Source organism: Malaclemys terrapin, chromosome 23, assembly GCF_027887155.1.
Source record: "Malaclemys terrapin pileata isolate rMalTer1 chromosome 23, rMalTer1.hap1, whole genome shotgun sequence".
Classification (NCBI taxonomy): domain Eukaryota; kingdom Metazoa; phylum Chordata; order Testudines; family Emydidae; genus Malaclemys; species Malaclemys terrapin.
Genome location: NC_071527.1, coordinates 17760620 through 17776529, shown reverse-complemented (window position 1 = coordinate 17776529; position 15910 = coordinate 17760620). Strand labels below are relative to the sequence as shown.

General features: G+C 54.8%; 1 protein-coding gene across 2 annotated transcripts in view; it reads right to left on the bottom strand.

The window, feature by feature from the left end:
• Nucleotides 1-1719: 1719 nt before the first annotated feature.
• CC2D1A (coiled-coil and C2 domain containing 1A) overlaps nt 1720-15910 on the bottom strand; it is a 31954-nt gene continuing 17763 nt past the window's right edge. Inside the window, exons 19-30 of one of the 2 annotated variants that reach the window (XM_054012262.1) lie at nt 15183-15256; nt 12819-12877; nt 12681-12732; nt 11537-11636; nt 10139-10229; nt 9062-9193; nt 8401-8456; nt 4859-4925; nt 3588-3714; nt 2888-2964; nt 2492-2539; nt 1720-2029 (exon numbers count right to left, since the gene is read on the bottom strand). In XM_054012262.1, the coding sequence (XP_053868237.1) occupies nt 2009-2029; nt 2492-2539; nt 2888-2964; nt 3588-3714; nt 4859-4925; nt 8401-8456; nt 9062-9193; nt 10139-10229; nt 11537-11636; nt 12681-12732; nt 12819-12877; nt 15183-15256 (904 nt within the window). In that variant the 3' untranslated portion in view covers nt 1720-2008. Of the gene's footprint in view, nt 2030-2491; nt 2540-2887; nt 2965-3587; nt 3715-4858; nt 4926-6873; nt 7161-8400; nt 8457-9061; nt 9194-10138; nt 10230-11536; nt 11637-12680; nt 12733-12818; nt 12878-15182; nt 15257-15910 lie in introns of those variants that run through there. The other variant, XM_054012263.1, reaches the window with a different exon arrangement.

Below are 15910 nucleotides of genomic sequence, written 5' to 3'. Positions count from 1 at the left end.
GTGGCCACTACCAGTAAGTGACTGGGGTCTAGTGGGACATGCAGGGCGAGGGGGATCTTGGACAGCACTCAAATTGGGGCCCGTTAGCCCTTCTGGGTGGATCAGGTAAGTAGCGAGAAATAGCCCTATTCTCCACTTCCCCAGCCTCCTTAAAGCAGCAGGCCCGTGAGGGGGGTGGCAGTTCACGTGTACCACCCTCCCCAGGCATCCTCTGCCTGGAGCCCTGCGAAGCCTGAACAAAGCAGCGTGAGCAGCTGGGGCCTGCCGTCCCTGGGGGAGAGGTGTGTGCAAAGTGCATTGGTGCAGGGACCCCTCTGTGCAAGATGAGCTGTGACCAGAGTGCAAATCGGGGGTGGGGAGGGGGTCCCCATTTGCCATGCTGGGGAGGAGGGGGAGGGAGCATCTTTAGTGTCATCTAGTTCGGACAAGGTGCGGAAGTCTTAGTGGGTATTTACACGGGAGCCAGTTCCGGACGTTGGGGCAGCTGCTCGGATCCACACTGAGGCGCCTTTCGCTCCCTGGGATCGTCCCGGCCGTGGCTGGAAGAACATGTCCTCCCTTCGCCTGTAGCCCTCTGGAGCCCAAGGCAGTGCCACATTCACACTCGCCGCGTCCCTGCTCTGACTCCTTAAAGCAGCTTCCTGCCCCGGTTCTCACCCTGCTGGGGGGGGCGGGGGGTCTCAGACAGTGTCTCGGGGCTATGGAAAGGGGTTTCTGCCCATCTCTGCGCACACAGCCCCTGCCTCCCACAACGCAGGCAAAGCAGGAGCTCTGGTGATACGGGCTGGGGAAGGGCGCGGGGGGGCATCCAGGGACATGCGTTAGTCACACCACGCACAGTCTGTCTGTGTGACGCTGTCAGGCACTGGAGCCGTCCCCGGGAGATGGGACAGGGGCATTCCACAGGAACAGCACCAGAGAGTGGATTAGCTGAGTGACGGATAAATGCCCCCCTGCCCGGGGCCTCCCTATCTTCTGGAGGGGGAGCACAGGGCAGCGCTCACAGTGCCGTGCAGTACAAAGCCCCCCTTATAAACCGGTGCCCAAACGGACAGCACGGATTGCACTTTACCAAGGTGGCGGGAGGGGGAGAGACAGTGGCTGTACTCTAGGCTGGCCTTGAACCCTACTCCAGCCGGCACCGGTGCCCCATGACAGGCAGGGAGTTTTCCCGACCACTCCCTGCCCACAGAATTCATGCCCAGTTCCCACCCAGGGTCAGACCGGGCTCTGAGGGACAGGGCGGTTTCCCTTTGCACCAGGTCGTGCCTGGACTAGGACGGGGACCTGTGGCTGAGAACAGGGTGCAGCAGCCACAGATCGACCCCAGGCCCCCGTCAGACGGTGCTGAGAACAGGCCGGGGGCTAGCGTAGACGGGGGATATTACAGGTAACGGCCTGCACAAATGAAGAGTGCTGAGCTTGCTAAGGGGAGACGGGACCTGCGGTCACCACCCATTTGCCACAGGTATCTGCCCTAGTGCAGGCCCAGCCCTTGTGGAGACAAACCCTGCTGTAGTTTGGCCTAGTGAAGACAGTGCTCTCCCGCTAAGCCTTTTAGCAGGCGGCCAGCAGAGCCGGGGACCAGGAGCGGGGTGGCCTCTAGCACCTGTGCGTCTCGGTGAGCAGAGGGGCAAAGTGATTGTCACATGATTGTCTGGCTCGTCTCCCTGTGGGGCATCATGCACCTCGGGGGGCGGGGGGGGGCTGTTCGGGGGGGGGGTGAGGTCAGGGCCTGAGCTCACTCCTACCACCAGAGTGGGGTGGGGAAGGGGCACAAGGACGGGGCACAAGGACAGCACCCTCCCTACACTAGCAGAGGATGCGAGGTCAATTTCAGGGCCTTTCCCATCCCCTCAAGTACATCTCCCGCCCTCGGCAGAAAGGAAATCCACCCCTCCCATTAGTGTCTGCCTAGTTTCTCCCCCCCTGGGGTCATGGAGGGAAGAGGAGTGCAGTGTATGAGGGGCAGGCCATTCTGTCCCAGACCTTCACAACACCAAGGGCTTCATCTGCGGAACTTCTGAAGCTGGAAGAGAAAGAGACACGTGGGTATTTGAGTGGCAGCCCCTGGGGCCATGTGGGGCAGGGCAGGGAAGGGACAAGCAGCACGTAACTCTTGGGCGGGGTTACAGGAACCGCCTGAGGGAGCTAACGCTTGCACTCGGGACCCCTGAGATCCTGGGACTGCAGGAGAGATTTGGAGCTTCCAGGCCTGAAGGATTGGGAAAAAAATCTACTGCGTCGGGGCCACCATCAATCTACTGAACGGTCTCTGAAGCACCATCGACCTCCGTCGCGGGTCAGCCCCCTCCCTGACAGTCCGGGCAGAGAGGCCGAGGTGCGAATGGGCCATGGAGAAAGAGTTCCCCTCCAGCTGCCAGTGGGGGGTCCAGGGCTGAGAGGTGGGAAACTGACCCTGCTCTTGGGATCAGCCCAGGACTCGTGGCCAAATCACTTTGACCCTGCTCAGCGGCTAGGGGACGCTTACCTCACTCTCCACGAGATTCCGCTTGTACAGGGCCTCCTTGGCGGCGTCCTGTTAAACCAACACCACAAGCATCAGGATGTCGAACTCCCCTGGAGCAGGGGACAGCGGCGACAGGGACCATGCCAAGTCTGACAGCTCGGCTGCTTTAACGCAGGTCCCTTAGCAGCGCTGGGGGACGGGCTACCTACACCCCCACAGAACCACCAGGCAGCAGTGAGCACGTGAAGTTAGACCCCAATCCCACAGATTCCAGTCGCCCCGTGTTACTTATCACGAGTGGAACAGGCTCACGCAAAGGCGCCCGCCCTGTCCCACCACACACGATCACAGAACCAACGCTCGGCTTCTGCCCCAGCTTCCCGCCAGGGAGAAGAGAACGGCAAGTGGTTTCCTCACCCGATTGCCCTCGTTCCCGAGACGCCGCGCCGAATCGGTGTAGAACTGCAGGAACCTCTCCAGCTGCGACAGGTACTCTAGGGGGAGGAAGGTTAGAGTCAGTTGAGTCTCTATGGGCAGGGCGGGGGTCTGCAAACCTTTCTGTGGTGGGGCATGTAGCTGAATAGTGATTCTCTCCAGGACACCTCCCCTCCCGAACTGCAGAACGCTCCCTGTGGCGGTTGCTCACACAGTCCTGCAGCGTTAGGAAAGCCCTTATGTCCAGTTGCTTTTAGTGCAATCCCGCAGTTACACAAGGCAGCCCCAGCACGTGACTAGCCAGCGCTCTGAGGTTTGGGAATCTCTGCTCTTGGCACCACCCCTGTGCCTACGGTGTGAGGGAGGGAGATTAAACAGGCCCAGGCAGGCACGGGAATTAGGACTAAGAACAGCAGGGGGGTCCTTAAGGAGCTGTAGGAACGAGGCTTAGGAACTACCACAGACATGACAAATCGCTGGTCTCTGCCCAAGTCCTAGTGGGACGCGTGTCCCTTGCCCCAAGCCCCTTTCAGGAGGGAGAGGCCACGACGGAACGCCCGGCTCACCCTGGCTCAGGGCGGAGGCTTGCGACGTCAGGCTGTACCCGTCCTGGGGCAGAAGTCCTAGCACCGCGATGGGCAGCACCCCCCAAAACGAGCGGCGACTGCAGGGCTGCACTGACCTTTCCTGAACGCAGGGCCCCCGTGCTGCAGCTGGGATTTCAGCCACTGGCTCCGCTGCGTGACGTCCTGGTACTGTTCCACGAGCTCGTTGGGAAGCGGCCTGTGAGCCTGTCTGTACGCCAACACCTGCCAGCAAAGCCAGAAGGCCTGTTGGCTTCCCAGGCAAACACAGAGGAGCCCACAAAGCCCTGACATACGTCAAGTCATTCCAAGCTGTGTGCGGGAATCAGCGCTGGTAGCAGACGCACGGGCTGGGGAGGGAGCAGCTCCGGAAAAGCAGCCAGGAGCCGGTGAGCCCGGCACTCCTGTGGGGAGCACACACACTGCTGCCCTCAAGCAGCCGATGTACAGATCTCCCGTGCAGGTCAATGGCGGATGCACCCAGTGGCAGGGCAGGACCCGTCCTGGACTCTCTAGCCCTTTCACATTGCCCCTAGAAGGGGACATGACCTGCGGCCACGTCTCCCATAACCTGGCACCCTTGCGATTGTGCGGGAAGAGCCATCGCAGCCCACCGAGCAGGGAACCTGCACGTCATAAGCGGCTGGTTCCCCTCGGCGGACACTGCGCGGGGTGGGTTCCTGAACTCAAGATCATTTCACATTACGGTTCATCGGGAACCCCCACCGGGAGCAGGGCTGGCGAGGACCCGCCCAGCGGAGACAGCAGCTAGACGCTGCCTGAAGGGACCTGCCCCAAAGACGGTGCCTACGCGAGGGAGAGACAGAGAGCCAACACGGTTGACAACCCTAGCCCAGTCAGGGCAGGGTGTGGTCTGAACAGGTGCTCCATGGGGAAGGTGAACCCCAGGGTGCCCGAGAGGGAAATGCCCGGCCCCATCCCAGGCAGAGAGAGTATTAACGTGCTTGGGGCCTGATCCAAAGCCCATTGCAGTCAAAGGGAATCTTTCTATTGGCTTTCAGACCAGGCCACCAGCAGGGTAATATCCTAAACAGAGACGGGCCTCAGCCAACCTCTTGGATTCAACCCCCCCGCCCCCGCGGCGGAGACCATTCCAAACGCGCAGCGTGAGCGGCTTCCCCAGCCGAAGGGTAAGTGCAGGCTTTGTCAAGGCAGGCAACGGGGAGTCCGGTCTCCGGGTTGCTATTTCTAGCTCTGCCACTAACCTCCAGATCACCCAGTTCCCTCGTGGCATAACCAGCAGCTGTAGAAGACCCCCACCCCTTCCCCACCGAGTTCTGCTCGAGGCCTAGCCCAGCCGGTGCTGCCGGAGAATCTGGGCAGGCGGAGGGCATCAGGTTTCACTCACCTTCTTTTCCAGCTTCTCCTTGTCAAAGGCTAAAACGTTCAAGCTGTGCAGAGTGTGAATGGGTTTGCTGGGGGAAGAGAAACATGAGCTTTGGTTAAACCCAAGAAAGGGGCAGGATTTCATCCCCCAGAGGTGGGTAGAACTTCCCCAGAGGGGACACGCTCTGACTCCAGACAGAGGAGAGACCATGCCAGTGCAGGAGAGATCCCAGGGTTTACCCTGCCAAGATCCTCAGCCTGGGGAAGCTTTGCCCTGCCAGAATGCCTGACTTCACCCCAGAGCTGCTACTCCAAAGCAGGCATCAGCCCCTTGAAGGGATAGCAAGCATCTGAACCCACTCCCGCTGCCTAGAAATGAGCTCCCCCGACATCTCCGGTAGCTCTAGCTCCCAGTTCGATGGCTTTGCCTGGCTAGATGCCGCGTTGGTGAAGGTGGGAGGGGTGCAGAGGCAGCACTGTCCTCAGACAGGCACTCGGTGCTCTACGGGGTGTTGAAAGGAAAGAGGGCCACAAAGGAACAGGGAGAGGGGGGTCAAGTACAGTCACGTTGTATCAGACAGAGGAAATAGAGCTCAGTCATACAGAGGGGAAGTGAATTGTCCACCACCACAGCCAGGATTACAACTCAGGAATCCTGATTCCCAACCCCAGCCCCCCAGCTCAAACCACTAGACTCCACTCCCGTTCCAAAGCTGTGACTACAGCCTAGGAGTCCAGAGACCCAGTCCCTTGCTCCGATCACTAGCCCATGTGCAGACTGGAGAACACCACCGCCTTCAGAGAAGCCACCTGCCGCACGTGAGCCAACAGCTTAGGAGACTGGTGGGGGTATTATCTCAGAGCCGGTGCATTTCAGCGCACTGTGGTCTACTGGCACTCATAAAACAGCCTGGAAACACAGGAGCCGTGTCGCGTTCCCATCAGACCCCTCACTTCCCAGCCCTGTCACGCAGCAGAGTGACTGATGGGCTGCGGGCCCCCGGGGAGAGTCTGCGCCCCTCTGTCATGGCCTAGACCAAGTGGGTCAGTCCAAATGCACAGAGGGAACATTCGTCAGATTAAAGGAAGGGCCCCCAACTCTGACACCCCTGAGGAGTTGGAGGGTCTCTGGAGTGAAGGCAAAGCAGAAAAGTGATCGCTGACGCCACACCAATCCCGCTGCATAAAGATGGTGGGCTCTCGGAAGGCAGCTAGTGGGAGGGAGATTAGAGCATGGACCTGGGAGTTGGGACTCCTGGAGTCTATTCCCAGCTGTCACTAACTCACTGCATGGCCTTGAGCAAGTCACTTTTCCTCTATTGTGCCTCAGTTTCCCCTTGTAGTTAACAGTTTCGCTGTCTCCTCTCTGGAACAAACTAAGGCCAACCTTTTGCTGGGGATGGATTAGTTTGTCTCATGGAAACATTCTTTTTACAACTGCACAGACATGAGCTCTTCACTCTCTCTCACCCCCCCCCCCCACAACACATCCAGACACTCGCACGTCCCATCCTTGCCATTTCCTTTCAGAACATCACTTGCTGCACTCAGGCGGAGAGATACTTTCAGAACTGAGACCTCCGTCAGGGGGAATCAGGGATCCAGGCAGGGAAGGGAGATAAGGAACTGCTGTCCCTCCCCCGCAGTCCACTTGCTCTCCCCAGTCCAGATCCTAAGCCCGGGATGCATCACTGCTGTGACCCTTCCTGTGACTACACGGTATTCGCCAGCCCCTGCTTGTTCCCCCCCCAGCTCCTTTTCATTTATTCTCTCCCGCTCCGAGTCCTACCCAATTTCTTGCTCCTCTCCTCCTGAGTATCTACTTGGCCTTCCTCCTCCTCGAGCCTCTGTTCTTCACCACTTCTCTCTGTCCTCTCTGAGCCGCCTCCTTCTCCCTCCCTGCCTCCAGCCTGGTGCTGAGAAAACCCATTGGCCCCCACTCCCTCCATCTCTGCCCCTAGCTCCCGGAGTTGGTCAAGACCCCCATGCTGCTCTGCACACATCACCTCATACCTTTTCTCTGCCCCCTCAGCAGGCACGTACCCCACCTCTGCCACTGGGGAGAGGTGGCAGGAGGATGAAGTAGGGAGCAGGGTCTGTAAGACGCCAGCAAAGGGGAGAGTATCCCTGGGTTACACTGAAGCAGGAGGCTCCTGGAATACCAGGGGCCCTAAATGAGCTAGTCACTCTAAGCTATTGCTCTTCCAGGGCCAGCAGGAGCGGAAGGTGTTCCACGTAAGAACTTCCAGGGCCCGAGAGGAGGAAGAGGAGGAGGAGGGTCCAGTCAGAGCCGGCCTTGCTAGAGCACTGAGCAGATGGACGTTCTGAAAGGAAATTAAAGACAGAGACAAGAGACCATAAACAGCGACTGCCAGACAGAGGCTGCGCCCTGATCTCAGCAGGGCCTGCACAGACTCGCTCATCCCATTCAGAGAACCAGATAGGACTCGCCGGGCAGGGGCCATACAGCCTAAGGTATCTAAGCACAGCACACTGCCATCTCAAAGCGCTTCTCAGCCAGCACTGCCAGGATCCCCTCCCCATGTATCCAGATCCCCCTTTCCGCACACGAATAGGGGAAGGGCAGGGTGGCGGCAATCCCATGCATTAGACACCTACACAAATGTTCTGTTTTGCTGTCCTGACTAGGGTGGCAAGTCTGTCCTTAGGTGCTGCTGTTTTACGGATCTTGCCTCACCCCACCCAGGAAGTCGGGCCTGTCCAGCAGGATGGAGGGAGTTGCTTTCTCCACTGGAGCAAATGGAAAATCACTCGCAGATGAGCACAGCCTTGCACTTCTACACCACCGCTCATCCATAGATCTCAGAGCGCTCAAGGAAGGCAAGCGTTCTTTCCATTTTAGAGCTGGGGAAACTGAGGCACTGGGCAGCAAAGTGACTTGCCTGGGGTCACGCAGTGAGTCAGTGGCAGAGCCAGGAATGAGCTGAGCTCAGTTCCTTGCTCTAACAAAAGCATCCCCCCCACTCCAGTTACAAAATGACTCTGATAACTGGCATAGGGTGTTACCACGAGCAGCTACCATACTGTGCAATAACACAGCTTGTTAGAGCACCATGCAGGGAAGGGATAATTAGTGACTGAATAATCATCTTGGTTCTGTTCCCTACTCTGGCAACAGTATGTTCCATAACCACTCACTTTCCCCGCTCTGGGCCTTAGTTTTCCCACCTGTACAATGGGGATAATTCTGACCTACATCCCAGAGAAGACATTGTGAAGTGCAGGGAGCTTCTGTGAGTGGACAGAAGGTCCTAGAGAAGGGCAAAGAATTCTTTATTATTATCCTGGAGTTTACAGTCTACAATATCAGCACTGCCAGCTGAGGGTAGTTTGCTTATGCCCACATGTCTCATCATCCAAAGCTACAGAAGCAGAAGCTCACCAGGAATGCAAAACATCCAGCAGGAATCCCCCACCCTCCAGCCCTGAAAGAATGGGGGGGAGGGGAAGGATCGTTACACAGACAAACCTCACAGTTTCCTTAGAGCACAGAAAAAACCTCAAACCGCACCACTAAGCCAAGCCAGCGCGAGTGGGACGTACCTGTTGCCCACGTCCCTTACTGGACCGACTGCTGGTTTCGGTTTGGGGACAGCAACCTGAAAGAAGAGGCAGAAGCTTTCAAAATAAGCGATGGATTTCATCCACGGCTCTCCCGGTGCTCTACAAGAGGCCGGGACGAGATCACTACCCCCCTTAACCGATTGGGAAATGACTTGTCCAGCGTCCAGCCTCACACAAGTCAGTGGCATAGCTGGGAAGAGAATCTCCCCAGTACAGAGCCCTGCACACTGGACGCTGCTGCCTCTCTATTAGAAGGGAAAAGGGCCTTTTTAAGCAAAATCACGAGGGGCATCAGCACAGCTCACATGGACGACCCAAGGCAGATCTGCTGCACGCTGCCCCTTAGGCAATTTTTCCTTCAGGTCGAGTCCCAGCTTTTCAGACCCTGGCGCGTGATGAAGCTTTGCAGGCAAAGGGGAGATCTGAGCGCTCTGTTTGGGGACGACTGACATTCCCTCCCTCACGCCAACACCCTGACGGACAGATGCTGCCTCCTCTGACTAGCGGCCCAACTCCAGTGGCCTGGGGCTAAGGCAAAGTCTCTGCAGAGCCAGATCTGACTCACGTTCCCAGTCAGTCCTAGAATCATCCTGCCTAGGTCACAGGGAACCCAGAGCTCCATCAAGACAGCGGCCCTTACCGCCGGCATGGTCTGAGGGTCAATAACCAGCCATTTCTCCGTTGTTGTCTCCAGTTGCTGAGAACTCAGAGGCTCCCTTAGACGCACAATCACCTCCAACTTCCCCCCTGTGGGCCGGCGGCCATCCAGTAGCTAGGCGTGGAAAAGAATCGAGCAGAGACGTGGGTGTAGGGGAAACATAGTGAAAAAACCAAGAAGAGGCCAAAGCAAAATGAAACAATGGTGTCTAGTCCAATCTCCCATCTCCGGACATATCTAGTCTAGCATTCTGCCCCCTGGAACAGACCACTGGTTCATCTAGCCCAGTATCCTCTCTCCAGCAGAGTCTTCAGAGACAGCCTCAAGCCTGTAATTGGCACCTGGGCCACCAGTGAAATACTGCACATCGAAGGAGACTGGAATTCCTTCCTGACCCTGCAGCCACCTGCCGGGAAGCATGAGGTTACATTATCCTCATTTTCGCAGAATTAGCTGCGTTACTGGTCAATTATCCGTCCCATTAAAAAAAAAAAAAACACAAAAAAATCCGGACACCGTGTCTGCCTTTGCTCCTGTAGCAGTGCACTCCCTACCCACTGTACAGCAGGGAGGCACTTCAGAGAGGTGCTGACTGCAGCTGGAAATGGCCGGGGTCCCCAGTAACAGAACCAGCCTGACATTGACCAGAGAAAGTAGCAAAGAGTCCTGGGGCACCTTATAGACTAACAGACGTATTGGAGCATGAGCTTTCGTGGGTGAATCCCCACTTCATTGGATGCATGTGTATTCACCCACGAAAGCTCATGCTCCAATACGTCTGTTAGTCTATAAGGTGCCACAGGACTCTTTGCTGCTTTTACAGATCCGGACTAACACGGCTACCCCTCTGATAATTGACCAGAGAGTTCAGAGCAGCTGGTAATAACATCCAGCCCCTGCCCCTGGTCTGCTGTTTGCTCCTTTCTAGCCTCAGCTCCTCGGGCCGGGAGGAAGCTCTGGGACTGAGACTCTGAAAGATAATAAGAGGGCAGGATTTATAGGCAGGTGCACACAGGTGCTGCTTAGAGGGAGGAGGGGGAACTCTCCACTGTTTCCTACCTCGACAATCTCCCGAAGCTCACACGTCGTCTCCAGGGCCTCCAGTTTCAGCTGTGCTGTGCCCACAACGCGGTCTGTCTTGAACAGCCCCCTGTGAGATTGTGTGTGGGGGGGAGAAAGGAATATGACAACATAAAATTGAAGTCCTCATCAGTCCCTCAGCCCAGTGCATCCAATCCCAGCTCCCACAAAGACATGTTTGTCCCTAGAACGTCCCCAAAGTGGGAATCAAATTCTCAGAAGTAACTAATGGGAGGAACCCTGCCACTCCGACCCCCATTCCCACAATGACCGATCCCAGCAGCGCTCCCACAGATCGAACAGGTTAACGGGAGGGTTTCAGCTTTTGGGGGAAGGTTTTGTCTCTATGCCCCCGAAGGGCCAGCTGTGCTCTGGAGGTGCAGCACCAGGACAGCACCAGCGGGCTAACTACAGAGGACAAAATATTCCTCCTCTGGCAGTGGCTGCTCCTTTCAGCTCAGTCCCACACCCCCGTCTCCTATGCACTAGTGCCAGGGCGTCACGCAGCCTCTCTACAAGCAGCTAGATGTTTCCTCGACTCTCACAACCCAGTCCTCTCCCCTCCTCCCTTGTCAGAGCCCCGGCAACCCAGCAAACCCTCTCCCGCACCATGACCACTATCCTGCCAGCTAGGGAGGGCCACACATTCACTGCTGCTTCTTAAGTGGCCTAGTGAGTGGCGCCGTTATGGGTAGGCTCCAGTGCAAGGGGAAGTGTGACTGTCGCACACACAGGCATAGCCAAGTGCTAGCTTTAATTTAGCTAGCACGGACAACAGCACCAGTGAAAACGTGGTGGCCCTGTGTTAATCACTCGAGTACGCAGCCAGGGGCCCCGGTGGGCTCCCACATGGGTATGTCTATCCGTGCTACAATCACACCTGCACTTGCAGCGAAGACATACCCCGGGTGACAAACTGTGCTCCTCCCCAAGCAGGCTACCTCTGCGATGCTCCCAACACAGGGGCGGGACACAGGCAGGGAATGAGCCCAGCTCTCTGCCCGGCACACACAGCGCTTACCAGCAGGGCAGAGAGTAGGCACCATTCCTTTGCTAGGCAGCGTAACAACAACCTGCTGACCAGCACTCCGGGTACACGGAGATGTGCACACTTGGTCTATCTCACAGGATTGCAGGTGTTGATTTCAGCAGAAGACCGACTGGCGGCAGCGGTGAAGCTGTTAATAAGCAGTGACGCCGAACAGCCGTTGTTTATTTCACCTTTGAACGCTGCAACGGACCTTCTGCCTGCCCCCAATATTCATGAGTTTTCCACCCCAGGACATATCAAGAGTGTCATAAGGAAGGTTCCCTCCAGCGTCTGCGGATGACATTTAAACCCACCCTCCAGTGCCCCCAGCCTCGCATCTCACTCACCCTTTGTGGACAACCTCAAACTTGAGGCCTTTGGTCTGAAAGACTCTTTTGAGCCCTCGGTGGCCCCGATTAATATACAGCTTGAACTGCTCTTTGAATTCTGCCAAGGGAACAGCAGCAAATCACGGTATTAGCATGAGGATTACACAGCAAGGGAAGAGACGCCAACTGCATCCCTGGGCAAGACATGAGCCAGGAATAGGATTAGCAGGAAACACTTTGCACAGCTGCACTGATTTTCGCCTTGGGATCTCGGTGCACTTTGCCATTCGTTATGCCTCAGTATAACCCCCTCCACCTGCTCCATTTTCTAGCTGGAGAAAAGGAAACGGTGTGGTGAAGTGATCTGCCCCCAAGGTATCACAGAATCAGCAGCAGAGCTGAGAACAGAACCCAGGCGTCCTGGTTCCCAGTCCCCTGCTTTAGCCACTACAGCCATCGCCTCTCAGAATCTTGGGAAGAAAGACCTCGAGGCACCAGCTGGCGTCACTAGAAATTACAGCCTCTCGGTCTGTCAACCTCACGCAGAACTTATTTCACAGACCGAGTTTCCAAGTCAGGAAAGAGGAAATGGTGATGCTGACAGGAGAGGGCCTAAAAACAGATCCAGCAATGCACCGAGGGGGCATAGACTGTGGGGTCCTTGCCCACACAGCTCTGCCACCACAGTGAAATCTTGTCCCTTTACCAACCACCCACCTCACCCTAATACACCAGTCCTGGGCTCCCCACGCACACAGCCCCGCTCTCAATCCCAACCTGCTGGCTCCCCACTATTCCAGCCCACGAGCTCCTCACACACAGTTTAGCGCCTGTCCCTCAATCCTGACCTGCCCCCCTCTGCTCTCCTAGTTCCAAGTCCCCAGACAGAAAACTGACGTGCACCTGCAAAGCTGTTTATCCAGGATCCCTGCAGTACCTAAGTGCTTCATTGTGGAATCAGTCTTGACCTGTCCCCATCATTTCTATTCCTGCTCTGCAACTCTCTTGAGCAGAGACTGCCCGATTACATATGGGGTGTTTTGTCACCTGGGTTCATTCCACATGCAGATCACCTTAAGGCCAGAGCTCTAGTAACACAAGGGAACCCTCCTCCCAACACAAACGCACACACACGCATCCATAACTCCAGACGGGAACCTACCGGGGGAATCTGTGTTTTTGATCACGTTGGTCTTATCTTTTTGAGCTTCCTCCTACAACACAAGACACAAGAGAGGGTGAGAACTGAGCCTTCCCAACTGAAGCCTGGGAATGCCACCGAGCAGCATTCATAACTCACCGCGTTGGGGTAGGGAAACTCGAAGCGTACGAAGGCATCCAGGTCATTGGGAGTCACGCCTTAAAATACAAAAAAACCCACACAGTTTATAGCTTAAAGGAGAAGACCTAATATGCAATACATGAGATACAAATCCAAGGACTCTGCTAGGATCACTGGGAGTGAGCAATCCCCCTGAAGCTGTCTACCTGGGGGAAGAGAGCTTTTTAATTAAAGGGCAGATTAATTTGTACTGGAGATGTCTGGGATAGTTGAAATGGTTGTTTAAGACAGAAGGTTCCGGCCTACACTGAAGACAAATCCTTTTTCTAGGACTGGCTGAAAACTGTCAAAAACTCTTCTGTGATGGAAAAGTGAGTTTTCGATTCAACGGTATTTTTCACAAGAAGTATCCAATTTCCACAGAAAGGTTTTGGCTTTTCTGCAAAAACCCCAAATGCCCCCAAACCAAAGTATTTCTATTTGGATAATCAGCCACGCTGCCACATGGGAGCTGTAGTTCCACTGTCTCAGGCCCCCATTCTACTCTACTAGCCGAGCTCCCTGGCTGGACTACATCTTCCATGATGCACTATAGCCAGGGACTCCCAGGATGTACTGACTTCCCTCTCCAACTGGGGAGCGGGTGCATCATGGCAGATGCACATGAACCAGGGAGCCCAGTCTGTAGGAGAATGGGAGCACAAGGTACCCAAACTACAACTCCCATAAGGCAGCATTTCCTAATAGAAATTTTGTAGTTTTCAAATTTTCCCATAAAAGATAAATTTTCTGGGAGGAGGGGGGGGACCATTTCCCAACCAGCTCAAACACTTTCACTCAGAGGGTCTATAATCCATCCTAGATCTGTGAAGTCTCACGTTCTGCTCATTTCTTCCCACACATTCACAGTTACCACCATCCACCTCATGCCCAACTATTGTTATTGGATCATATTTTGGTGTTAGTTTTGTCTGATACCCTCCTAGCGTCCCATATCCCACTTTGTTCCTCCTCTGCTAATGAATGGATACATTTCACTAACGGTTAATCCTGCTGAAGAGCGTTGGCTCAGGTTAAGGACTGGGCCTCAGGAGAAATGGCTTCAGTGTGTGGCTCTGCCACAGACTTCCTGTGCGACCTTGTGCAAGTCACATAACCTCTGGGTGCCTCCATTCCCCCTCTGTAAAACGGGGATAGAAATACCAATCTACATCTGTGAGATACTCAGATATTAGGGTAATGGAGTAGTACCTAGACGAGTACCTAGTACTAGGTAAGTACCTAGACGAATAGAGGGAGTTGCTGCAGGGGAGGGTTATTTCCAACTGAGGCTGAAAATATGGGGACTATGGAAACAGCAAATCTTCTACAGCACTTAAGTTCCTCATAAATTGTAACTTTGCATTTCCATAGCAATTTTCATTCCAGGACCTCAAAGTCTACGACAAACATTAATAAATTAAATTAAAGAGATAAGGTGGATGAGGTAATATCTTTTATTGAACCAACTTCTGCTGGTGAAAGAAACAAGCTTTTGAGTTACACAGACAAGAGTGCTGTGTAAGTGCGAAAACTTGCCTCTCTCACCAACAGAAATTAATCCAATAAACGGTTTCACCTTACCTACCTTTTCTGTCTATCATCCTGGAACCAACACGGCCACAACAACACTGCCAACAATTCAGAAATTAAGTCTCTCAGTCCCCTTCCCCAAGAGCTAGGTGGTATTATCCCTATTTTACACATGGGGAAACCGAGGCACGGAGGCTCAACAACTTGCCCAAGGTCACACGATCAGTGGCAGAGTCTGGGACAGAACTCATCTTTCCTGACTTTTATTCCCGTATTCTAATCGTCTGAGCCCCAGCCCCAGTGGGGGTCTTTTCCTTATTGGGACAGCTCTGCATAACAGTGTTTCAGACCCACAATTATTGATACACCTACCAGTCTGCAAGGGGATCCCATGCGAGAAGAGCAGGGAAAAGCACCAGTGATAATTGCTGGTGCTCTGACTAACAGTCCCTGGGGCATTTTAACAAAAGGTCATTAAAAAGCAGCTGAAAATGGGCACTTTGCGTGGGAGTCCAAGAGCTGGAGCAGACGCTGGAGCAACATCCCGCCCCACCCACAATATCGTCAGACAAAGCTCCATGCTCCCACTGCACCTAGGCCACCCTCTTTGGTTGATACCCCACTCGACAGCAGTCCCAGTGCCTGGGGCTTTTCACCTGCTCCAATCGGTCACCGCATTAGCAGAACAGATTATTCCCACTGCAGAGCGAAGCCACCACTCAGCACCTCTGCTTATGGTTATTTGGCATAGCGGTAATAAGACACATCCCCTTCACCCCCTCCTTTGCTAAGAGCCAACTGCTGTTTTACCTGGAGGAGCTGGGAGGTTGATCCCTTTCACTATAGTAAGAACCATATCGTTGCTGTTCAGCTCAGGAAAGATCCTTCAAGAATAAGGCAGAAAGGAGGTTAAACGTCAAATAATTCCTACCTCCTCCAGCCAGCCAAGTAGTGACTTGGGGACAGGGGGTTGGTATGCTCTGCAGTGCCCCCTGCAGGTGCTGTAGGTCGACACGTCCTGCTCTTGCACACAGCAGACCAACACAGGTATGTCTCAACTCTACCAGGACAACCTTTTTATATAAAATGATCAAACACTGCCCTTATACCACCTTCCATCCAAGAACTGCAACGTATTATCCCCATTTTGCTGATGGGGAAACAGGCACAGAGTGGGCTGTATAGATCTCAGTTTTAACAAATGTTGTGTTTAATTGACTATAGAGTATGGCAAGAAGACGGCACATAGGGTTAGCCATGGGTGAAACATACAGCAACCCTATCCACTCCACCTGCTGTGGGCCCCCATCTCTATCTCAGGCACACACCAGAGGATGAAAGAACTCAAAACAATGATTCTGTTCCTGAGAAGAGAGTGGGAGGCAGGACTCCACACCGATTGGGAGGCAGAGGTCAACACGTACACTCCAGTGTATAGAAGAGCTCCCCTGAAAGCAAGGCCACGGGAAGCGGCCCGAGTGGAGGGCCAGACATAGCAGCAGCGGCGAGGTCTTGGTTACCTTCTCCCACCCTGCAAT